This window comes from Culex quinquefasciatus, chromosome 3 (genome assembly GCF_015732765.1).
Source record: "Culex quinquefasciatus strain JHB chromosome 3, VPISU_Cqui_1.0_pri_paternal, whole genome shotgun sequence".
Taxonomy (NCBI): Eukaryota; Metazoa; Arthropoda; class Insecta; order Diptera; family Culicidae; genus Culex; species Culex quinquefasciatus.
In genome coordinates this window covers 589,144-613,998 of record NC_051863.1, presented here as the reverse complement: position 1 = coordinate 613,998, position 24,855 = coordinate 589,144, and the positions used below count along the sequence as shown (strand labels likewise).

The following is a 24,855-nucleotide window of genomic DNA, read 5'->3' as shown; positions in this document are numbered from 1 at the left end:
TTCTTTAGTAAGAAAGGCTCTATCTCACCCCTGGTGGGATTAAATCGGGTTTTTTTTTTTCTCATTTTTGATTACTCAAATTCCTATGCTGCGAAAATTTTCAGTTAAAGTTTTTCATTTTGAAAATTTATTTCAATTATTTTTTTTTAATCTTCTGGTCCTACAAATTTTTTGAATCCCACTATTATCCTTTTTTCAACGTTTCCAGCATTTAAAATTAATGTGTAATAAATTATATTTTTCAATAATTCAATTTATAATTATTATGTTTTTAAATTATATTTTTGAATAATTCATTTTTTATATAAATTAAATTTAGTTTTGATTACTCAAATAAAAAAAATATAATGTATCCCTAAGCTATGATTTTTTTTTATTTTCGGAATTTAATAAATATTAAATAATTTAAAAAATCGTATTTTTAAACTTAAAAATTTAAAATTTTATGTCCCATAATTTTCAAATTTTTAAATTTCCAACATTTAAACTATTAAGTTTTATTTTTGCATTTTTTTTATAGATAAAATTTAGATGTTTTTTTTATCAGTTTTGATTTCTCAAATCAAATAATTTTTACTTTATTAAACATTTAATTCTTGGAACACAATTTTTGGAATTATTTCAATTAATATTTTATATCTTCGAATTTTGAAACTGTTTGCAGCTACAATTTCAAATTATTTAATTATTCTATTTTAAAATTTCCAACAATTAAAATCATTACATTTCTAATTAATTTCTCTTTCATTTTTTTTTTTAATTTAGATATTTTGTGTTTAGATGTTGCAGAATTAAAAAATAATTGTGTTTATGTTAAATTTTAGGCTATCAAAATATTTAGATCTCTGCTCTAAGTAATTAGATCTGTGATCTAAATATTCCGACCGTAATATTTGGACTGCTATTACAATGTGTCGATCAATGATCCAAATATTTATAACGGCGATCGAAAAAAAAGATCACTCGCAATAATCAAGGTTCTTATATGACTGCTTACCTACTCGAATGTGTTTTATTGTGTATAGTTTGCCCACACAGTGTAAAAACGATTGTTGGCGTCCAACTTACACACGAACACGCTCCTTTAGGTCTTTATATGAAAAGCTTTTTTATCTCCTACTAAATAGCTAGTTTGGTTAAATCAAGAAAATAAAATCACACGACTTTATTTCGTTCCCAACTTATCGTTTTGAGAAGGTTAAAAAAAAGAACGAGGGTTGTTGTTGCGCTACCGTTCATAAGATAACAAGGTCCTTCGTCTCGGGCGTTTGCAAAAAAAAAATCTTTAAATCGTGCGTATTTTCTTCTCACTTTTCTCTCTCTCTCTCTCTCTCTGACCAGTACATGTTACCAGGGTTTGTGTTAGTCTTTGTGTTTTCATCTCTTGTTACGAACAATTTTAGCGCCAATTTGTGCCTCGGACCGAGGACCGGCATTTGTGCTTAGCTGTTGCTCAGCAGATAGACGTACATGACATTCGAGTAGTTGATCAGCATCAGTATCAGCTGGTAGTGGACGTACGTCGAGGTGACAAAGAACAGATGGATGAGTAAAAAGCGCAGCAGGTCCTGCTGCACGACGGTCGGGAGCGTGGCCGACGAGCCGCACGGGAACGTCCCGGTGCGGTAGAACTCCTCCAGCAGCCGTTCCTTCTCGAAGAACCGGTCGTACAGCCACCGCGTGAGAGATTCACTGTCCCGGGGAACCTACAAGAACAGTTATTGAATTTCTTCCAAATTTAAACGGAATTAACTAGATCCGAACCTCTGAGCTGCGGTATAACCGGTAGAACAGATACGTCTGGCACGGGTTCCGGAACCCGTGCACGATGTTTGGTAGATCTAGGGGCTTCCCGTTGGGGTACCCGATGGTGACGTCCAAAATGTACTCCAGACAGTCGCCCAGCTTGCCGTTTAGTTTGGTGAATGGTGAATCCTTAAAATTATCTAGAGAAAAAAGCGTTTTATTACATACAATGTTACATCACCCTAATCTACTCACCACAGTCATCGGTACTTATTGCTTCGCTATTGATTAGGGTGCTACTAACGTCATCATGCTGCTGACTCTCTTCCTGCAGCTGTTGCTGCGAGGTCGCCGTCCTCGCAAACTCGTCCTCCACGACGGCGGACGGCATCATCCGGGCCCCGTCCGAGCAGGGTGAATCCGGCGAGCCGAGCACGTCGACGATGGCCTTCATGGCGCCAACACGTGGCACGGTGACGTTGTTTAATACTGGTAGATTGTTTTTCTCGGCAAATCTTCAGAGAGGTGACACAACATCATGAGACAACTGCTGACAGAGGACGGTAAAGCAGACATTCTTACCTTTGGCTTACTTCCTTTCGTTTGCGCAGAAATCCTCCCTCGGGGAACAGCACCATCCACTTGCGCTCGCGTGGAATGTATGACTGGGTGAGGTGCTTCTTCAGATCGAGCAGCGACCGCTCGCGGTTTGATTTGCCCTAAAAAGCAAGTCGTTAAGTTCTTTTCAAAGATTCTTTTCAATAGCAATTCTCACCGAAGCGATGAAAAAGTCCTGATGGATCAAACTGACCGCCCCAAAGTTGGTGTACTTGAACAGCCGATCCATGATCCACATAATGTTCGGCAAGACGCCCTTCTTGACGTTGAACGTAGCCATCAGCAGCGGAACGTCCGACGTGCTCTGGTGGTTCGCAATGACCAGCGTGCGCTCGTCCAGGGCCGGCGTAATGTCGTCGCCCATTTCAACCACTACAAATATGTAAAGAATTTAGTCAAATAAACATTAATGTTTTTCCCTTATCCGTGGTGTCGAATCTAATTCCAATTTTTAAAAATCTTCGAAAATCTTTCAATCAAAAATTCTAAAATTCCAGCAATTCCAAAATTTATAATTCCCTTTCACTTTAAAAAGGTTTAAGATCCTAAAATAAAAATCTCATAAAAATTTAGAACTTTCAAATTTTCAAACTTCTAAAATTCTGAAGCTCAAAAAATTCTAAAATTCTAAAAATCTAAATTCTAAAATGCTAAAATTTCTAGATTGTAAAATTCCTAAAAAAATTTAAAATCCCTAAAATTACTGAAATTTAAAAATAATGTTAAATTGAAAGAATTCCTAAAATTTCTTATATTCTTAAAATTCCTCATTTTCCTGAAATTCCTAAAATTTCTAAAATTCATAAAATTTATATACAGTGGACTCTCCCGTTGTAGATATTGAAGGGACCGTCAAGAGCGGGAGGCATCAAGTTATGAAAAATCAAAGCAAGCTTCTTGAAGGGACTAAAAAATTAATTGACAGCTGGAGCAATATTGATATCGAGAAGATCGACAGCCAGAAGGTCGACTGTAATTCATAAAATTCTTAAAATTTCTATAATTCCTAAAATTCCTTAAATTCCTAAAATTTCTTAAATTTCTAAAATTTCTAAAATTCCTAAAATTTCTAAAATTCCTAAAATTCCTAAAATTCCTAAAATTCCTAAAACAATTTAAATTCAGAAACAAATCTCAAATTCCTTAACATATAAAGTTCCTAACATTCCTGAAGATTATAAAATTCTTAAAATTCAAAAAAAACCTAAAATTCCTTAAATTCCTAAAATTCCTGAAATTTCTATAATTCCCAAAATTCTTAAAATTGCTAAATTAAAAAAAAAACCTTAAATTCCTAGTATTCTAAAAATTACAGATTCTAAAATTCCTAAAATTTATAAAATTCTTAAAATTTCCAAGATTCCTTCAATTCTTGAAATTCTTCAAAATTCATAAAATTTCTATAATTCCTATAAATCCTAAAATTCAGAAATTCAAAAAATCTTAAATTTATAAGATTTCCTTAATTATATATAATTCTTCAAATCCTTAAAATTACTAATTTTCCTAAAATTCCTTCAATTTCTGAAATTCCTAAAATTCCTAACATTCTTAAAAATCTCAAAATTCCTAAAATTCTTTAAATTCCTAAAATTCTTAAAATTCCTAAAATTCTTAAAATTCCTAAAATTCTAAAAATTCTTAAAATTATAGAAAAATATTTCTTAAATTTTCTAGATTTTAAATTTTCTTCAAATTTTCAATCTTTATACAGTTCCTAAAATTTCTAAAATTCTAAAAATTCTGAAAATTCCTGAATTTGAAAAAAATCTAAAATTCTACGATTTTCTAAAATTTCTTTAATTCCTCAATTTCTAAAATTTCTAATTTTCCTAAAATTCCTGTAATGTTATGAACGAAAAATCAAAGCAAGCTTCTTGAAGGGACTAAAAAATTAATTGACAGCTGGAGCAATATTGATATCGAGAAGATCGACAGCCAGAAGGTCGACTGTAATTCATAAAATTCTTAAAATTCATCAAAAAAAATCAAACCATCCACATTAACGACCCCCGGGTCTTTTGTGGTCTCTATTGCAAGTTTCTGCTCGAACCTAGGAGTCCGAAGGCTTGAATGGGAAGAGCACCCAAACCTCTTTTTACTCCAAGGAACCTTCCACCCCAGTGTTTGAACTGACGACCTTTGGATTGCGAGTCCAACCGCCGCCAGCGATTCCACCGGAGTAGGCTTGGTTTGGTGTGTTGTTTGTACTTATGGCATGGAGACGACTCCTACACCTGGAATGACTTAACGGCCTAACAACCAAGGCCGGGACCGACATTTTACTTCCTCATCCGATGGAAGGTTGCAGCAGATGGGAATCGAACCCAGAATCATCCGGACAGCGTAACCATTCGGCCACGCACTGCCACTCTTAAAATTCCTATAATTCCTAAAATTCCTTAAATTCCTAAAATTTCTTAAATTTCTAAAATTTCTAAAATTCCTAAAATTTCTAAAGTTCCTAAAATTCCTAAAATTCTTAAAATTCATAAAATTATCAAAATTCTTAAAAATTCCTTAAGTTCTTTAAATTTTTAAAATTACAAATTTTCCTACAATTTATAAAATTAGTTAAATTTCCAAAATTCTTAAAATTTCTGGAATTCATAAAATTTCATAAAATTCATTAAATTTCATAAACTCAAAGAATTCATAAAATTCCTTAAATTCTTTAAGTTTGTAAAATTCAAAAAAAAATCCTAACATTCTTCCTAAAGACCCAAAAGTTTCTTAAATTCCTAAAATTTCTAAAAATTTTAAAGGTTTTCAAATTCATAAAATTTATAAAATTCCTAAAATAATAAAAAGTCCTAAAATATCTTAAATTTATAAAATTTAAAACTTTTTTAAAATTCTTAATTTTCCTAAAATTTTAAAAAATCTTCAAATTCCTAAAATTCTTAAAATTTCTAAAAATCCTAAAAAATCCTAAAATTCCTAAAAAAAATAAAATTCTTAAAATTTCTAAAATTCAAAAAATTTCTCGAATTTCTAAAATTAGTAAAATTTTTAAAAAATTATAAAATTCCTGAAATTTTTAAAATTTTCAAGCTTCTTAAAATAACTAAAATTCCAAAAAAATTTAAAATTCCTGAATTTTTTTCAAATTCTTCAAATTCCTAAAATTTGCAAAAAATGCTAACATCTAATATCTAATCTAATCTAATCGAACACAATCGCATCCAGTTCGAAGAAAGCATCCTGGAAGAACTTGCAGTTAGATTACGCCCCAAGTCATGCTAACATCTAATATTCCTTAAATTCCTAAAAAATCTTAAAATTCCTAAAAATATTAAAATTCTTAAAATTCCTAAAATTCCTAAAATTCCCAAAATTCTAAAAATTTATGAAATTTTAGAAAATTCCTAAAATTTCCAAAATTTCTAAAAATTTTAAAAAATCTTAAAATTCCAAAAATTCCTAAAATTTATAAATGAATTCCCGTCCTTTTTTTTAATTTTCAGGACAATGAAATTCAGTTCCAAATTTCCCCTGACCTTTCCGGAAGCCGACACCACGGACAAAACGACCCTCCCCCACCGCCCTTACTGTCGTATCCCGCCGTGTAGGACCACATGGTCACGTTCGCCAGCAGCCAGTGGAACAGAACGCCCTCGATTTTGTAGTAGTAACTCTCGTGGATCTTCTTCAAGGGCAGCAGCAAGAACATCCATATCAGATAGGTCGGCACGCAGTAGATGTTGTTCACAATCACAAACACCGTCCGGAACAGGGCCCGCGGGTATTTTATCACCTCGCTACTGAAAATGGCAATGACGACGTCTTTGCATTAGTGTTCGAGTTGATCACAAGAAGGGTGATTGAATACTCACATCAGTCCACTGCAGGAGGGCATGGCTAAGCTCTGAGCACTGATAACCGAAATTCTTGTTCGAATCTTCCGACGCGCGGCCAAAGTACAACTGAGAATTCCCCAAAAGGACTGAGGACTGACCTTCTCTTCCACTCAAACTTATCAACCTCACCACGTTCGGTTTTCTTATCACACGAGCGCGCGTATACGATTCTTAACTTTTTGTGCGAAACCGGAGCTTCATTCACTTGGCCAGCTGTGACTGCCGGGGCTGACCCGCCGGTGATTCCGAGGTGAGGCGTCCAGACGGAGCGCCAGCAGCATCGCACCAGCAGCCGTGTTTCCGTGGTGGTCGGTCGGTCAATCGCTAGTGTCCCTCTCTCTATCGTGGGAAAGGTTATCGCCTGAATGATAGCCGGCAGCCAGTAGCGTTTGTGCAAAATGAAAATAGAAAGAAAGAAACAAAGTGAATACGACGTTGTTGGTATAATGAAAGTTTCGTGATTATCGATTATTCGGCGTAGTGGGAACGGGGTGGTAGCAAGAGGCGCAAAAGGGATAACAATCTCGCACACCGATTCATCCAGCGGTGTTTGTTTAGGGAAGAAAAAATATTTCTGAAAATTATAAATTATCAACCTGAAAATTGAAAAAAAAATCAATTGAAGAATACAAAAATACCTACTAAGGCCTTTGCAACTTATTTTTTGTTGTGATGTATTTGATTTTTTGATAGTTTGACAGTTTGGTAGTTTGATAGTTTGATATTTTGATTTTTTGATATTTTGATGTTTTGGTATCTTAGTATACCGTAAACTGGAGTTTTACAACTACAACTCCAATACTTACAACTCCAATACTTCGAACTTACGTGAAATTTTTCGAGGATTCCGAATATGACAAAATTGAGACCAAAAAGTGCCGCTATGACGGCCTACAGGGCAAAAACTAACGTTGCAAAATGTTTGTTGTAGAAAAATCGAAAAACTATGAGAAAAACTGCGATTGGCCAAAAAGTTAATACCATAGGCTTATAGTCCATGAAATTACCTATCTTTTGACCTATGGGAGTATGGGTGTTGGAGGCTGTTGGAAAAAGATATTAAGGTTTTAAAAAAATCAATTTTTAACAGTTATTTGCAAAAGCTATGAGAAAAAATCAAACCAATCCTGGCTCATTTTGAAGTGCTTCAAAAGACCTTTCGAATGCACCTAAGAGAGTTGGAATTGAAAAAGTTTTACGGAAATGCGAGCAATTTTAAGATTTTTAATGTTTTTTTGACCTCAAACTTCAAAGCCCGTTTTACCCCACTTCCCTTTGTCGAAGAGGGCTCATATATGAGATCATCTCATGTATAGACAAACAAACGCTGAAAGTTTCATCCAAATCGGAGCACCTCGATACGACCTGTTACACATTGATGAAAAACTCGCTCTTAAGGGAAAGCTTATTATCGAACATATATGCAAAAATGTAACTAAAAAAAAAAAAATGTACAAATTTAAATTTCGAGCCATGGTTTAAACATTTGAAAGGAAACAGTGTTTAAAAATGCATTATACACCTGTCCAGTTGTTTTGTAATCATTAGTCTCCAAAATATTAAAGTATTGAGAAAACTTTTTTTGCGAAAAAAAAGTTTTGGCAAATCTATGCATTGGAATTTCTTAGAGGAAATATACCCATTTTAAGCCTAATAAGGTCGTGTTTGAATGATGCTGGATGATCTGGAGTGTTCCATGAAATTTACTAAAACCAAGTACACCAACGTGTAGAGCAACTTTTTGTGAACATTTCTGTTTATTTTCACTTTTAATAAAACTTATGCTATTCCTTTTACAAGCATTTTAAAATAATATTCCCCAAATGCATTCTAATCAGTCGAGTGCATTTGGCCACGCCCATTTTCATATTTTCAGCTTAGTTCTTTTTTACTTCCAGCGCCTTTTGGGTCTGCTTAGTGCTGCCAAAATTTATGAAATTTTAAGCGAACACTCACGAAAAGTAGCATTTAAAGCATTTAAATTTCCTGGCATCACTGGCTTACTCCAGATCTTTATTTGCCTTCGCTTCTCGCTCGGTTTTCTTCAGCCTTCGATTAGAATGGGTCGTCAAAATTCAAACGTCAAAAGACTTGGCACGTTTGTGTTTTTGATGGCGCTTGCTAATTATTTACATGTTTCGGGATTATTTTTCAAGTGAGTGACCAACTAATGTGCAAAAGAACATGTTGCCGGTAGTTGGAAGCAATTTTATATCATAAGCGCAGGGACAAAAGTTAACCTCTGATCATTTTGCTTGTTTAAACATTCAATTTATGTCGACGCAAAGCCGAGATATTTGCATTTTAGTGAACAAAAAGTGGAGAATTTTCAAAGTTCTTAGTATATAAGCGTTTTTAGCATAACACATGGGCTACTATGATTAGACACGAGAAGGCATATGGGTAATTCTTTACCAACTCACACGAAATCGGGAAAAGTTGCCCCGACCCCTCTTCGATTTGCGTGAAACTTTGTCCTAAGGGGTAACTTTTGTCCCTGATCACGTATCCGAGGTCCGTTTTTTGATATCTCGTGACGGAGGGGCGATACGACCCCTTCCATTTTTGAACATACGAAAAAAGAGGTGTTTTTCAATAATTTGCAGCCTGAAACGGTGATGAGATAGAAATTTGGTGTTAAAGGGACTTTTATGTAAAATTAGACGCCCAATTTGATGGCGTACTCAGAATTCCGAAAAAAACGTATTTTTCATCGAAAAAAACACTAAGAAAGTTTTAAAAATTCTCCCATTTTCCGTTACTCAACTGTAAAAAATTTTGGAACGTGTCATTTTTTTGTCATTTTTTTCATTTAGAACAAAAATTTTTATTTTAAAATTTTGTGTTTTTTCTAACTTTGCAGGGTTATTTTTTAGAGTGTAACAATGTTCTACAAAGTTGTAGAGCAGACAATTACAAAAATTTTGATATGTAGACATAAGGGGTTTGCTTATAAACATCACGAGTTATCACGATTTTACGAAAAAAAAAGTTTTGAAAAAAATACTTTTTGCGTTTATCTTTGTTCCGTCGTCCGTGTCTGTCACGGGTGACCATGAACGGCCATGATCGATGACGACCAACTTTTTCAAAACTTTTTTAACACCAAATTTCTATCTCATCACCGTTTCAGGCTGCAAATTATTGAAAAACACCTCTTTTTTCGTATGTTCAAAAATGGAAGGGGTCGTATCGCCCCTCCGTCACGAGATATCAAAAAACGGACCTCGGATACGTGATCAGGGACAAAAGTTACCCCTTAGGACAAAGTTTCACGCAAATCGAAGAGGGGTCGGGGCAACTGCTGTGTGAGTTTGCGGAGAATTACCCATATATTTTGGATATTTTTATTTTGCACGCTCAAAAACGATATTTGTTAATAACATTTCATAAAAAAAAAGAGATTTTCTCACAATGTGACGTAAACGAGCATTTCTGAAAAAAATTGTTGTAAGAAAACATTGTTCCTGACATCCTAATCTATCATTCTAGGGGTGAGCACCAAAGATTTGACAACTTTTTATTTTTTTTGGACGGCCTAGCATACAGTCTAGACTCGATAATGTTAAAGGCCTCGAAAAAAATTCACTTGGAATAAATTGAAACAAGGAAAAAATATTTTTTTTTCTTTTTTTTTATTGTTGAGTTTAAATATGTCTCCTAACAACTCAAAATTGATGACAGGGCACATGGGGCATTTATGCGAATATGGGCAGTAAACTACTCTAAAGTGATTGTGACGTTTTGAATCAAAGATGACGGCCAAAATGGCAGTGATGAAATATTGAAACAATGCATTTTGTACACGCACTGCCCTTGCACCTCCATCCCACATTTGAATTGAAATTTTCAAACAAAAAAAGAAAATAGTAACTAAAAAACCTGAAAAATCTTTTTTGCGCGAGTCGATTTGCAAAAACATAGAGATAACTCTATTGAAATCAATTACTTAAGTTAAAAAAAAAGAATCTTTTTTTTTAAACTTCATCATCCCGGTACGAGAATCGAACTCACGACCTCAGGATTGGAAATCCAGCACGCCGTTAGTCGAAACCCATCCCCTACCGGTCAGTATTCCCGGCGAGCAGATTTACTCTTTAAAGGGATCTGACAATGCCGAGCCAGACAGGAATCGAACCCATCACCTTCCGCTAAGTGCATCTCCAGCGCGGGTAGTAAACATCGAAGCAAATCAAATTTGCACCCGAGGTCAACCCCACCGCGGTACCTGTCGCGGTAGCAAATTTGCTCTCAGTTCTTCGGGATTTCACTTTGCTACCCGCTATTCTGCTGGTTTGCTACTGCGGCAAATGGAATGATGCACGAAAAAAATATTAAATTGTTTTTTTTTTTGTAAAAAAAAATAATAAAAACTAAAAAAATAAAAAATTTCAAAAGATTTAAAAAAAATATTAAAAAACTAAAAAAAAACATCAGAAAAAAATAAAAAAAAAATAAAAAAAAAATAAAAAAAATTAAAAATTGGAAAAAAATAAAGAAATTAAAAGATTAAAAAAATAAGAAATTAAAACAATAAAAAAAAAATTAAAAGAAATGAAATTAAAACAAATTAACAGAATGAAAAAAAATCGAAGAAAAGCTAAAAAACATTAAAAATTTAAAAAATAAAAATTACTTAAATTTAAAGAAAACATAAAAAGAATAAAAAAAATAAAAAATAACATTTTTTCAAAACAAAAATTTAAAAAGTTCCAAAAAATTAAAAGGATTTAAAAAATTAAAACATTTAAAAAAAATTTTTTTTAATTAAAAAATAAAAAAAAACAAAAAATTAAAATCTAAAAAACATAAAAAAAAAATAAATTTAAAAAAATAACAAATTTAAAGAAATTTAAAAAAAAATGAAAAATATTAAAAAAACGTAACTTAATCCACCTTTAGGTGGTTGGTGCCTTCCTCTCATTTAAAGAGTTATTACAATCCCCTAAAGTGTCCACATGGTTTATGGATCTCCCCTAACGTGATCACAGCACCTAAGAGGTCCTAATAAAAATAAGTGACGAGTAAAAAAAAACAAGCTTCCTACAGACTTTTTTGTCAAGATAATACAGACACCGCCTTTCAGGAAAATGGCATCCCTCTAAAAGGCTTTTTTCGTGGCGACCAGACGGGACCATTTTAGGCTTATGTAAATTCAGACCATTTTTTAAACTGCTTGTAATTTCAGATAGGTAAGTCAGATCTTGAAAATTCTTACTGCACAAGGTCTTCTCATATGCTTTCTAAAAAAATATAACATGTGAGGGTTTCATGAAAAAACCACCCTTTTTACCATATTTTTAATTTAATATGAAACAGTTTTTTTAACATAACTTTTTAAATACATGATCAAACTGCATGAATTTAAATAGCAACTTAGGGGACGTTAAGACGGATCGATTAAAACCATTCCGGCCAAAATCGGTTGAACCTGTGACAAGATATTCCAGTGACATTGATTTGGTACACATGTCTACATACAGCCAAACACACAGACATTTGCTCAGCTGGTGATTCTGAGTCGATATGTACAAATGAAGGTAGGTCTTACTAAAAAGTTCGTTTTTCGAGTGATTTTATAGCCTTTCCTCAGTAAAGTGAGGAAGGCAAAAATGGAAAAATAAAAAAATAAAAAAATTGGAAAGATTGAAAAAAAATGATCGCTTTTTCAATTTAAATCGCTTTTTCAATTCATAAAAAAAAGCAGCAAAAGTTAAGGCATTTGAACGAATTTTAGAATTTTTTCGTTTTTAAAATTTAAAATTTGCAATTTTTTTACTTTTTTAATTTTTGATTTAAAAAAAAAATAAGCTATTTTTGAATTTTTGAACTTTTGAATTTTTGAATTTTTAAATTTTCGGATTTTTGACTTTTTGAACTTTTGAATTTTTAAATTTTTTGAATTTTGAATTTTTGATTTCTTAAAATATAGATTTTTTGGAATTTTGAATTTTTGAAATTTTGAATTTTCGAGTTTTAGAAATTTAGAATTTTTAAATTTTTGAATGTTAGAATTTTAGAATTTTTGTATTTTAGATTTTTTTAATTTTTTGAATTTTTAATTATTTGAATTCTTTAATTTTTTGTGTTTTTTAATTTTTGAATTTTGGAATTTTTTAATGTTTGAATCTTTAAATTTTTAAAGTTTTGAATTTTTGAATTTTGGAATTCTTGAATTTTTGAATCTATAAATTTTTGAATCATACACAAGATCAGACATACAAAAATCTCCGAAACACGCATTCAAAACATTGCCCCCGGCTTCCCGGTACCTGTAGGGTATCAGAAAATGAGTACCCAACAGGTACCGACACATTTTTTTCTTCTACAGATGAACTTGAGATCAAATTTGGTACCTGCTTTGCTACGCACGGTGGGAGACTCGGGGGCAAACTCGAGAGCAAATTTGGTGGGAATCAAATCGGGTAGCAAATGGTTTAACTTTCGACATTTTCGAAAAATGAAATTCTTTGAAATTTTCACTAGGATTAAAAAGTTTAATAAACTTTTAGCATTTCTAGGCATGAATCAACACATAATTATTGATTTTGAAGGTAAAAGAGAGCAAAAAATGATAAAAAAACCCATAATGGCCCCTCGCGGTGGGCTTGTTTCGGTGGCAAATTTGCTACCCTAGCGGTGGGGATGACGAAGTTTTTTCAAGGTGGCAAATTTGATCTCGGTATTCATGAGCCGGGTGCAAATTTGATTTGCACTCCAGCGCTGGAGATGCCCTTACAATGCGAAACCCGTAACCTCACGGCCACGGAAGCTCGGCAAATCTTCAAAAAGTAAAAACTAAAAGTATCAAACTCATGACTACTCTACCCTAATCCTTCATTCTGATAACACTTTGCTCGCCCACAAATTATCGCCCGCGCTAGATATCGCACCGACCAAGTCACGATCGGCTTGAGCCCGTTCAGGCCTACCATCAATTAAAGTCTCAGCGTTCTCAGCTGACCTTGTCCCCTAACCACCACCACCACCACCCACCGTGCGTTTCGTCCTTGCGCGGCGGCCACTCCACCTGACATTCTCCACGGGGTCACGCGCACGCGACACGGTTCCTCCAAAACACGGTCACGGCGTTCAATCGCTCGGAACGTTCTTTTTTCCGAAAAAAAAAGCAAAACAAGAAAACTGGTTTGAAAAAGTGTCCCCGGCGAAACCGGTCCAAAGTGGGTTGTGGCGGGTTGGGCACCGAACTGTACCGGTGCATTAAGGTGTTAACTTTTGAGGGGGGAGGGTGGGAAGTATCAGCAAGAAGATTGATAAAGAATCACCTGTAGAAGCACGTGTCGCTTTCGACATCGTCAGTTGATTGATGGCCCCAGTTCCGACTAAGATAAGGCAAGAAATCTTACGTGTATCGATGAGACAATGTGGTTAAGCGAGGGAGTACACATTTAAAGCCACTCTAACCGGAGCGTATAGATGACTCAAACATGTAAAGTTGGGAAGTCGGTGGCGTGTTGTTTTCCCCGACAAATCAACTGTTTTGCTGTGGAATTCTGAAACGTAATACCTCTTCTGATTGTTTGGTAAACTTCCAAAGTGTCCTTTACGCCAGGGCATCGGCAAATGTAAACCAATCCAACTAATTGTGCACCAACTGGTGATGATGTTGATTAGGGAAGTGTAATCCAAACACAGATGACCTAATCCGTCTAAAAGTAGCAGCAGCCGGGTTCACGTTTTCCATACGCGCTGCAAATGTTTGTGTTTTTTTTTCTGTTTCTGTCGCGAACGCCGACGCCACCGGCGACGATGACTAATAGATTGGCCATTGATAAGAAGAGGTGGTACGACGAGGTAGAAAAAAAAGATGATTGGCAATGTGGCGATAACTGCTGCGGAAGTGAACATATGGTTCGTGGTTTAAATGATTTTATCTAGTCTTAAATGCTTTGTAGAAACATTTTAAAGACATGCACTTTTTTTTTAAACAGAACAAACAAGTCAAAAATTGTAGAAAAATATTGAACCCTGAAATTCACATATTTGGAATACTTATTTGTTGAAGACGTAAACATTCTTGGAATTCGAAATATTTAATAAGTAGTCAAAAGTCAAAAAAAAAATCATGGTAACATTACATCTGGGAAAGGGTACATCTCTTATGTGAAAAAAAATATAATTTCTGGAGCAACATTTGAAAAGGGCGCATAAGCATTTTGACAACTGGAACTATTTTGCAAATTCCGAGACAACGGGTAACTATTTAATAAAACCCGCAGTGTTAAAAAGAAGCTGTGGAGATCAGCTATTGTTTCACAATTCAAGTTTTGTGAAAAAGTTACTTATTGTCTCGGAATTTGCCCCAAAATTAAACTTTCCAAATTTACACAAAATTTTACTATGTACAACGGTAAAAAACACGATTGAAAACCATTTCCGATCACTTTATTTTTACATTTTAATGCAAAAAATAAATAAATAAATTGACAAGACAACATTTTACGATGGATCAACCATGGTTCACTTGGAACAGGGGCGCTCAAAGTTTTTGGATGCTGGGCCAAATTTACAACATAGTTTTAAAATTTCAATTTCATGTTGAAAAGACTTGAAAATACATCTATACGCAGATTTTTTAAATTAATTTTTGTTGTTGCCTACAAATCTTTTATTTGACACGTTCAGCATCATTTATATCAATGTTGACTGATATTGAATTGTCCTTTTTACCAAAATAAGTGTTTTGAGTTTGACATCAGAAATCAGCCATGGCCACTAGCATTTTCACAACAAAACTGCATATATTTTATGATTGAATTAACTATTCAATAATTTTCTGACTGATTATTTAACTTCAGCAAGTCGAAATAATGTAATTTTAAGGAATTTTACTAAAATAAAGCGAAGAACTGCTCATTTTTGAGCAAAATTAGGCGGGTCCAATATAGGACAACGAAAATCCAAACTTTTCCAAAAGTGGACCCCTGTTAATTAAACATCCAAAAATGAAGAAAACTGTGTATTTAAGCAAAAGTTTCTCTTAAACATACAATAAATGCTTGTTGTTATCAACCCAAACGCATATTTTTTTCAATTATGAGTTTAAACTGGGTGCTGAATAGACAGAATGCGTAACGTGATTTCCGAATGATCCCTACTGATCTTCACTAATACAACTGCACTACAGCTGTAAACATAAACAAAGTAGAAGGCTATGTTCAAGCTCAAGCGTGACATATTTTTTGCTGCTGAAGTGACTTGTTTTGAAACATTTTGGATGTTGATTTTAAAGTTTTCGCTGCAAAATTAAGTGCTTTGCGCTTTTTTTGTTCGTAGACTAAATGATGGGCAGCCAAAAGAGTCAATCTTTGTTTTCCACGTGACGAACAATTGCGTCAGAAGTGGGTGGAATTTTATGAATCTGAAGAGCAACCGAATGGAAGTTCCGTGATTTTGTATCATTGAAGCGCAGTGATAATATCGCAGTAAGTTTATTCAACATTATTTAGCTGGTGCCATTCATAGCTATTGATAATTCGTCGCTAACATTTCAAAAAACCTCATAAACATAGGTTTTGCGTGAGACATAGCGCTTATTTAAATGTTAGTGACAAATTATGCCAAACTCGATTCCAACCCTCTTCTAAAAATTTGTTGACTTCGAATACATCAACAGCTTGACGCCCTCGACTTTTTTATTCCTGAAAAATAAATCATAGATCGATTACAATACTTGCCACTTCTTGGTATCATTTTTCAAACAGTAAATTGGTTCCGCTTTGACAGTTCTAAATTGAGGCCGCTTTGCGGACAACTATTCTGCTCCCAGAGTTTAAATATAGCTGTTTCATGTGAAAAGTACCAAAAATGCTGAAGCCGTAAAAAAATATAATTAATCAAAACTATAGTCAATTGTACTTAACTGAATCATCATAATTGCAGTTTGAAATGATATTTTATGATAATAAATAAAGAAAAAAAAAATTTTTTTTTTAAATAAACATGCCTCGGGTGAGTTTTCAAAAAGCCGTAAGAGCCACCATGGCCTCCGACACTAATTTTAATTTTTATTCAAATTGAAACAAAATTTTATTTATTTTTAAGTTAGAGCACTTGAAGGACATGTAGACGAACAATCTCAAGCATTTTTGAAATTGTTTTTTCGTAAAAAGGTCGAGTACCGTTGCAAAAAAGGCTTTGTTTACCAATGGCTCTTAGGTCTTTTTGAAAACTAATCCGAGATGCGTGGTTTTATCAGCAACTATAAACAAATCTATTGTTTAGTTTCAGTCAACCATTTGTGTAATTAATATGAAAAAATGTGCATCAAAATTACTTTTTTTATTATTTTAATGTTTACAGTGATTTTTGAAACGTTTTCTCTGATCTTTTTCGGAAATAAATGTTTTTTAATGTCTGTTAGGTTTTTTTGTTGTTTAAAGCCAAATTTGTTAACAAAACATATTTGTTTATGATGAAAAGTGAGCAGAATCCATCTATTTTATTTATTATATCTATCATTAGACCTACACCATGCATCAAAACATCAAATATCGGTTAAATTTGGTATAAAAATAACAGTTTGCCTATAGTGGACCTGGGTCCACAATCGGATTATGGACCCGGGTCCACTATAGGAAAAGGGGGGCAATAACAGGCAAAAAACCTTTTTTTCAAATGGCTATTTTTCTGCTCAAAAACAAATAAACTGGTGAAACAAATAGTCAAAATTGTTCAAAAGACTACAGTTTTCATTGTTTTGTACAAAGGGTTATGAAAAAGGGCTTAAAATATTGAAAATTTGTGAAAATGTGCATCGGCTCTACTAGGGGGTCCACTAATGGTTAAAATACCCTAGAAGTCTAATCAACTGAAATCAATCTAAAATGCATTTTTCTGCATTGATAATCATATTTAGCATGTTTGGGCTTGTTTAAAAATGTATTGAATTTTTATTAAATTTCAATGTACAGCACTGCAAAAATTATATTTTTCGCCAAAAATAAAATTTTCCTTAATACTTAGATATTTTGGAAACAAATGATGCCAAAACAACTGGACAGATGAAAAATGCACTTTAAAACACTTTTTTCATTCAAATGTTGACACCGTGGCTCGTTATTTAAATTTTTAAGGGCTATCTTTTGAAGTTAATGACATACAGGGTGACGACCTTCCAGGATGTCAACCGAAAACTAACTTTGTTGGATGAAGTAGTAGGGCAAAGGTGTAGAGAAGAAAATTTCATTAAAGTTTGTCGAAGGCGCCAAATTTGTAGCTCTTAATCTACCCATTTTTGCAAAAATGGTCCAAAAAAGCACTTTTTTGGTGATAACTCAAAATGTTCTGAAGAGTTGTTTATAACATAAAATTACGCATCTTTGCCCAAGACTGCAAAATGTTCTGAGCCTTTACTGAAGAGTTATAACCATTTCAAAGTCATTTTGAGCCTATTTTCAAGTTGCTATGTTTTCAAAATGGCGCACTTTGGCGCAAAATGAATTAAAACATGTTGTTCGGCCAGGGGCCGACTCCGCGGGGGCCAGAACCACCAACTCACCGATTCCTTCCAGCAGCAGACGAAGCGGACGACCAGCGGACCAGAGTTCGGGGCGGAATAAATAAAACACCGGATTCAAGTGCTCCGAGAGGCGACTTGCCTGCTCGGAGGCTTAAGCGTAAAAAGAACGATTTATTCACTTAAACTTACCACGAAACATTTGTCCTTAAAGCTAATTACAAGTTCTTCAATCACAGATCGTAAATAAACAAATGTCAAATCTACCCTACGTTGTGTTTGTGTATCAGTGTGGTGACATTAGTAATTCACCACACTGCTTAGGCGAGGGGTACTTGTTTACAATGTACTAAGAGCAGTTTGGGATGGGAAGGTTACCTTGCTTGCTGAATCCGTGGATACCTAATCCGAGAACAGCCGAACTAGATACTGTCCAGAGGTTGCAGACTCGGCAACCCCGGCCTTGCCTACTGGGAGCACAAGACCCGAATCTCCACTTCAGGAAGCAGCACAGCGAAGCCGGATGAGCCGTCGTAAGCCGAGGATGATGCTCCGGAGTACCCACTGCGGTCGTGGGTCACTCTGACACGGGAAACAGGGTTCCGCAGATGTCGAAAACGGGAGGCAGGGCTCCGCAAATGTCCACTCAGGCGGTGGACCGACCGAAAACGTTGGAGATCATCCGTGCGGGGTTGTCCAGCTGGCGTGGACCGAGACTTACGGGGTCAAAATCGGCGGGACGAGCGGCTTGTCGACGAGGACACTTGAAGAACAGCGATGGCGGCTACTTCATCTTGGACAGCGATTCTGCGATGGCGTTCTCCGTGGAAGAATGGCGTTGGTGTTCCGGCGAAGACCATCCTGGTCACGGCACCAATGTTCGGCCAGGGTCCGACTCCGCGGGGGCCAGAACCACCAACTCACCGATTCCTTCCAGCAGCAGACGAAGCGGACGACCAGCGGACCAGAGTTCGGGGCGGAATAAATAAAACACCGGATTCAAGTGCTCCGAGAGGCGACTTGCCTGCTCGGAGGCTTAAGCGTAAAAAGAACGATTTATTCACTTAAACTTACCACGAAACATTTGTCCTTAAAGCTAATTACAAGTTCTTCAATCACAGATCGTAAATAAACAAATGTCAAATCTACCCTACGTTGTGTTTGTGTATCAGTGTGGTGACATTAGTAATTCACCACACTGCTTAGGCGAGGGGTACTTGTTTACAATGTACTAAGAGGAGTTAGGGTGGAGTGGCCAATGATTGGCTGCAACACATGTTTAGCCCAAAAATAATGTAAGTTAAAATTTTATTTTAATTTTATATTAAATTTTAACAATATATTTTCCATAAAAGTTTATCAATTTAGCCTTCAATTTGCCAATGATTACCACGTTTTCAAATATATTCCGCGTAAAATTATAAATAAATTGATAAAAACCGTCAAATTCAAATTGAGATATCTAAAAATAGACACCGATAGACACGGAGATAATTTCAGGCAATGTAGTGTGTATTTTCAGGTGCATTGTTCGGTTTTGCGCCAAAATGTGCCATTTTGAAAACATAGCAACTTGAAAATAGACTCTTTAAAATGGTTATTACTCCTCAGTAAAGGCTCAAAACTTTTTGCTGTCTTCGGCTAAGATGGGTAATTTTATGTCATAAACAACTCATCAGAACATAGCAGGCCGCTTAAAAAACATTTTGAGTTATCACCAAAAAAGTGCTTTTTAGGACCATTTTTGCAAAAATGGCGTATATCTCGAGTAGATCTAGTAATACAAATAGAAATTTGCAAAAATGTGTAATGGCGTAATTTAATCTTTTAATTAAGTATAACAAATGAAAAATTGTTGCAAAATTATTTTTCAACATTTAAGGCGTTGCAAATATTCAAAAAAAGGTTTTCCCAGATTTTCAATCATTAGCTTTTAAAATAAATTAAGGTTTGACAAAAAAAAACATTTTAGTGAAAAAAATCGAAAATAATTGAATTTTTTACGAAGAATCAAAAAATGCTCAAAATGCTTGTCAAAATGATTCTTAACGTAGAGGGATGCATTTGAAATACATTTTAGTTGATTGCACTTAAATTTCCACTGAATTTATGAAAAAAAAATATCCACATGTGTTTCAATTTTGAAAAATATTTGCAACAGCCATATTTTCCGATATTAACCAAATTGTGTCTGCCTGAATCATATGATAATGAATCAAATTACAGTTTTCAGATACATTCGATACAGTTTTCTACCTAAGTCAGTCAAATTGAACATTTCATAAAATATTTCCGAAAATGCTTGATTAAATTTATTTCCGAAATTAATTATTTTCATTAGCAAAGAAAAGAGTTTTCAAAAAAAAGATTTTTATTTGTATCATATAAATATTAACAAATAATTTAAAAAAAAATGCACACAAAAAAGTTTAAAATGTTTGAAAAAAATAAAAACGCTTTAAAAAATGGTCAAATTGTCAATTTCATGATCATTCAAAATAGGTCCGCGGGCCATGCTTTGGTCACCCCTGGTTTAGTTGGAGATTTTCCGTAATTCATTTGTTCAAAAGAAAAAAAGAAATTACAAAAAAGTTTCTTAAATCACTCAAACCCAAAAATCATTTCTCAAAATTCTCCCAGGTCAATTTGCTTCGTTAAATCTGGAAATTCGAACGCACGCACCACGGAAGAGCACATGAAAAAAAAACCACGTAAACGTTGAGCTAATCCAGATAAACCAAGTCGCGGTGTGTGTGAATGTGTACGTTCGCAATAAACAGTGCGCGCGCGTTCGAGGTGGCCTGGCTAGCCAACGCAATGATGGCCAAGGTAGAACGGTAGCCTAGCACCTTCCAACGGTCTGATTATATTTATCACACACAGAGACTGTTGGCAGCAAAACCGGGTAATCCACGTCCGCTGCCTTCCTTTTGTTTATGGTTGCGTAGCATGTGCGGCCGCTCAGCTGACATTTGGAAGGTTTGCTCATCGCAAAAATGTCCCACGTTTGGAGAATGAGTGAAGATTTTTGATTTGATTTGAATTGCACGTTGGACATGTTTGCGACAACGTATCCATCATAATTTATTTTCACTGCTCCATTATCAGCTGAGATTTGCCAGATCCGGGCATATTTGAAGCATTAATCAAATGAATGAGCCAAGTACTACTTTGTAAGACAAAAGACGAACAATGATGTCACAAGTTGATTACATAAAGAGGTAAAAAGCAGGCAAAACGTCTTCAATGCTTGAATGTTTACAAACAAAAGTTATTGAATGATTGCTTTGGTTCCTTTGATCAGTTCAGCGAACAGCTAGTCATAATTTCAATTTCCCCTCACGATCCACGCTTTCCCGGCCTACTCTAAACCACGGGTCGCCATGGTAGCGTTTTTAGATAAACATTTTTTTCGCAATTTCTGCTGCAGTTTTGATTGGTCGTGCTTTCTCTCTGTCCTTTCCCCCGCCACCGTTCGACCGGATGGAAAATCCCGTGCTGATAAATACTGCCAAGCAGCAGCAGCAAGGATACAAACATCAATTTATTGATTTTTCATTTCTCCCACCGCACAGACGACACTCCTTCCTGGCCGGGGCTCTCTCTCGCGATTAAGACTGCAAGCACGGGCCTGCTCCGATGAGATGAGATAAGCGGGTTGGTTCTGTACTTTTCCTCTTCAGCACGACCAGCGATCTAAACAGGCTGTGGCTCATGTTGGATCGATTCCAAGCCAAGTGTCGGCTCTTTCGGATGCAAACACTCAAACACACACGCGGTCATCCCAGCAGCCAGGATAAATTATTCAGCAAATCCAGCGGCACTTTTTGCCGACCGCCAGTTCTAATTGAAATTCGATAATTCGAGCTTGAGCCTCCAGAAGCAGCAGTAGGCTGTGCGATATCAGATTTTCTTCCCACGACCTTGATCCGGCCGCAGAATTTTGATTGTAGCGTTTTCATCCTCCCTCCCCCTCCACTTCCTTAAGCTGCTGCTACCACCCGGGATTTTTTCTTCATTCCACGACGATTGAACACAAGGAAGTACTCACATTTTCCCCCGTGCAAAACACTCCGACGACGGGTGGTGATGATTAATCCGGGTATGTTTCGTTTCCCCCCCTTCGCACACCGCACCAAAAGCAAACGGTAAATCCGACAGCTGAACCAGAAAATTTATACTGCGGCCAACCCCCCGGGACGGTACGGTACCGGCACACACGTGTAACAGAGTGGAATTGTTTTCACGCAAACACGCACTGAAATTTCACCTCAATGAAGTTTTTGAAGAGTTTTTCCCCTTTTTGATGGTTCATACAAAAGAAAGGTGAGCCGCGAGAAACGAAAAAAATCGCACATCCACAGCGAGCGATTGAAGCCGAAGTAACTGACTGAACTGACTGATTTTCCCGTAAACAGTGCAAATTTTGCGTTTTTGACGTTTGTCAAAATGGCAACGTTGCCAGATTCGATTTACGCGGTCTTTGATAAAAATATCTGCAAGCACGAAAGCAGAAACAAATTATGTCTGCAGTTTAAAATATTTGTAGCGGATTTGGAATCTTTGATTTGCATCATAAACATTTGAATTACTTTAAAATCTAAAATCTCCCGGTCACGAGATTTTCTGGCAGAAATAGTTTGCTAGAAGCCTGCTAGAATGATTGTAGCAGGCCTGTCAGAAATGTGTTAGAAATTTACTAGAATGTTCTAGCAGAGCGAAATCTGTAAGAATTCTGCTAGAATTTTGCTGGAATGTTCTGACAAGACATTTTTTCGCCATCCTGTTGGTGGCGAACAAAATTTTCGCCAAAACCGCGTGTTTCAAGGGGAAAACCACTCTGCTCATTGCCCTCGAGTAGGCTGTGCCCTGAAGTTGCCCAAACGTGCCCGAAGGTGCCCGAGTGAGCCCTGAAGCCAAGAAAAAATTGGACGGTGCATAGCAACCGTGTTACTTTGTTTGTTTATAAAGTTTTAACAATTCTGTCAGAGTTGAATTGTTGGTTTCGCTTGGGTGAAATTAATTATCAGTTTTGACTGTCGGAATAATTCTAATGTTGCAAAGTTGCTCATCCTTTTTTTGGTAAGATGCATTTAGTAAGCTATAGAATGTCATTTGATCAGATACTTTGCTCTTCCAGGAAAAAAAACCGAAGGAAATAATTTTAAACAAACCACTAAGAAGTGGTCCCGCCCAGCTCATTCTATTAATGAATATTTAAGCGATGACCCGAAGCTGGTTCCAGAACTGAACAATTCGTGGTCGAACAAGGCCAAAAAGCGTGTGTTTCGACAAAACCACCATCAGTTTAATAAAATTTAACGAAAAATAAAACAAACGTTTTTAATTAGACATAGCAAGAACATTGAATAAATTTTACTTGAAACAACGGGTTGATCTTTCACCATTTTTATTCAATGTTCAAATGACAAAATATTGCAATCAACGGGGATACATATATTTCAAAAACAATCACATTGAAAGCGTGCAAATGTACATGAATCAACGATTTCGTATTTTTACATTTTTGTCGATACGTGATCATTTTCTGGACTATGAAACGATTGACCCATACAAAACTAATTACTACATTATTAAACCTCTTTAGAACATAGTTTTATTTATATTTTGAACAATTGAACATATTGAAAAAAATGAAGCCTTCTCCAAAGCCGGATTTGATTATTTTGAAATTTTGCTTCAACCGAATTCATCCTAAGGAACGAGTTTTTCTTTCGACATCTAGAAAATAAAAGTGGGTTTAGTATTTATTAAGTTATGGTTAAGAATCTACTTTCCATCTCACTTGAACAAAATTTGTTTCGATGGCTGGCCTGGATGATTGTTATACTAACACATGATTTCACGATAAAACTTTTTACTGGTTAGAAATCAGTTTAACTGAGAGCATTTTCGTAACCAGCAACAATTCTTCGTAACATTAAAATGTCAGAGAAAGAAACTTGATTACTTTGATATTTTGAAATATTTTTTTCAATTGTCAAAGTCAGAAAGAAAGTTGCCCGAGCTTGTGCCTGAAGGTGCCCGAAGGTGCCCCAGAACGTGCCCGATGGTGCCCAGGGCACTTTGATCAGAGTGGTTTTCCCCTTGGCGTATTTTCCTTTCTTTCTTTCTTTCTTTCTTTCTTTCCAAAACCTGGGATGAGCAAGGTGTTCTCGCGATTCTGGTAAGTTGGTGCAAACAAAATTAAAAAAAGTGCAGCTTTTTGGAGATCATGCTTAGTCTGGTCTTTTATAATATAGTTCTATTGAGGCGAGCCGTAAAAATCTTCATAAGAATGTTTCCGTTAAATCTTATGTTCTTTTTATTTGTTTTTCCAGGGATCTTCAAAGATGGCTGAAATCCATGGATTCTCCGCAGTTCATGCAATAATACAAAAATGCGGTCGTTCGCCTCGATTATGACGCAAGCATCCCAGGCGTATGTCGGTTGATTCCCTCGCCGATGCATGGCCACGCACTCGGAACCGATGGGAGCCAGTAATGAACCTTCAAAGAAGACTCGTCGCATCGCACTTAAGGAAAATACCGTGATTTGTACTGTTTATTTTGTCAAGTGAAAAGAGTGATAACCAAAAACGATGTTGAATAAATATATAATAACCGAGATAATTACTGAAAATTTATTTGGTTTTTTTCTGCTTAAAAAATCTAGCAAAAATCTAGCAGGATTCTAACAGAAATCTCTGCCATCACATTCCAGCAAAATTCTTACAGAATTCTAGGAGGAGGCCTATCAGAATAGTTCTAGCAAAATTCTAGCAAGATTCTAACAGAACCGTTTGATTTCGCCGGCTCCTGCTAGAACCGGTTATTGCATTTGAGCTAGAATTCTCTGAGAATTCTTGCAAAGTTCTAGCAGGATGATGGCATAGTTCTAGTAAGAATATTTTTGCTCTGCTAGAATTCTGTAAGAATCCTGTGAGAACGCCGTGACTGGGCTGTTGCAAACTAACCCAGTCAAATCAATCCCAATTCTGAAACGGAATCTAATTAGAATCGTATACAAATTCCGTTTCAAACGCAACAACCGGTTCCGTGTCCGAACCGGTTGTTGCGTTTGAAACGGAATTTGTATACGATTCTAATTAGATTCCGTTTCAGGATTCGGATTGATTTGACTGGGAAGGTG

The 24,855-nt window shown here is 35.5% G+C and overlaps 1 protein-coding gene and 1 long non-coding RNA gene across 4 annotated transcripts; one reads left to right on the top strand and one right to left on the bottom strand.

Moving 5' to 3' along the window:
- Window positions 1-1,136: 1,136 nt before the first annotated feature.
- On the bottom strand, window positions 1,137-22,111 carry LOC6046368 (acyl-CoA:lysophosphatidylglycerol acyltransferase 1). 3 transcript variants are annotated; one of them, XM_038263740.1, is made up of 8 exons: window positions 21,755-22,111; window positions 6,201-6,585; window positions 5,917-6,128; window positions 2,522-2,736; window positions 2,329-2,465; window positions 2,002-2,261; window positions 1,765-1,946; window positions 1,137-1,706 (listed from the first exon to the last, which is right to left on the bottom strand). In XM_038263740.1, the coding sequence occupies exons 2-8, from the start codon at window positions 6,221-6,223 to the stop codon at window positions 1,443-1,445; spliced, it is 1,293 nt and encodes a 430-aa protein (XP_038119668.1). In that variant the 5' UTR covers window positions 6,224-6,585; window positions 21,755-22,111; the 3' UTR covers window positions 1,137-1,442. The 3 variants fall into 3 exon arrangements, with proteins under 3 accessions (XP_038119668.1, XP_038119670.1, XP_038119669.1); XM_038263742.1 differs by having other exon boundaries at window positions 5,917-6,125; XM_038263741.1 differs by lacking the exon at window positions 21,755-22,111 and adding an exon at window positions 17,746-17,865.
- Window positions 22,112-23,819: 1,708 nt separating this feature from the next.
- LOC119770420 lies at window positions 23,820-24,330 on the top strand. The gene is made up of 2 exons (XR_005278813.1): window positions 23,820-23,890; window positions 24,045-24,330. It is a non-coding gene; the product is annotated as an uncharacterized LOC119770420 (long non-coding RNA).
- Window positions 24,331-24,855: the final 525 nt, after the last annotated feature.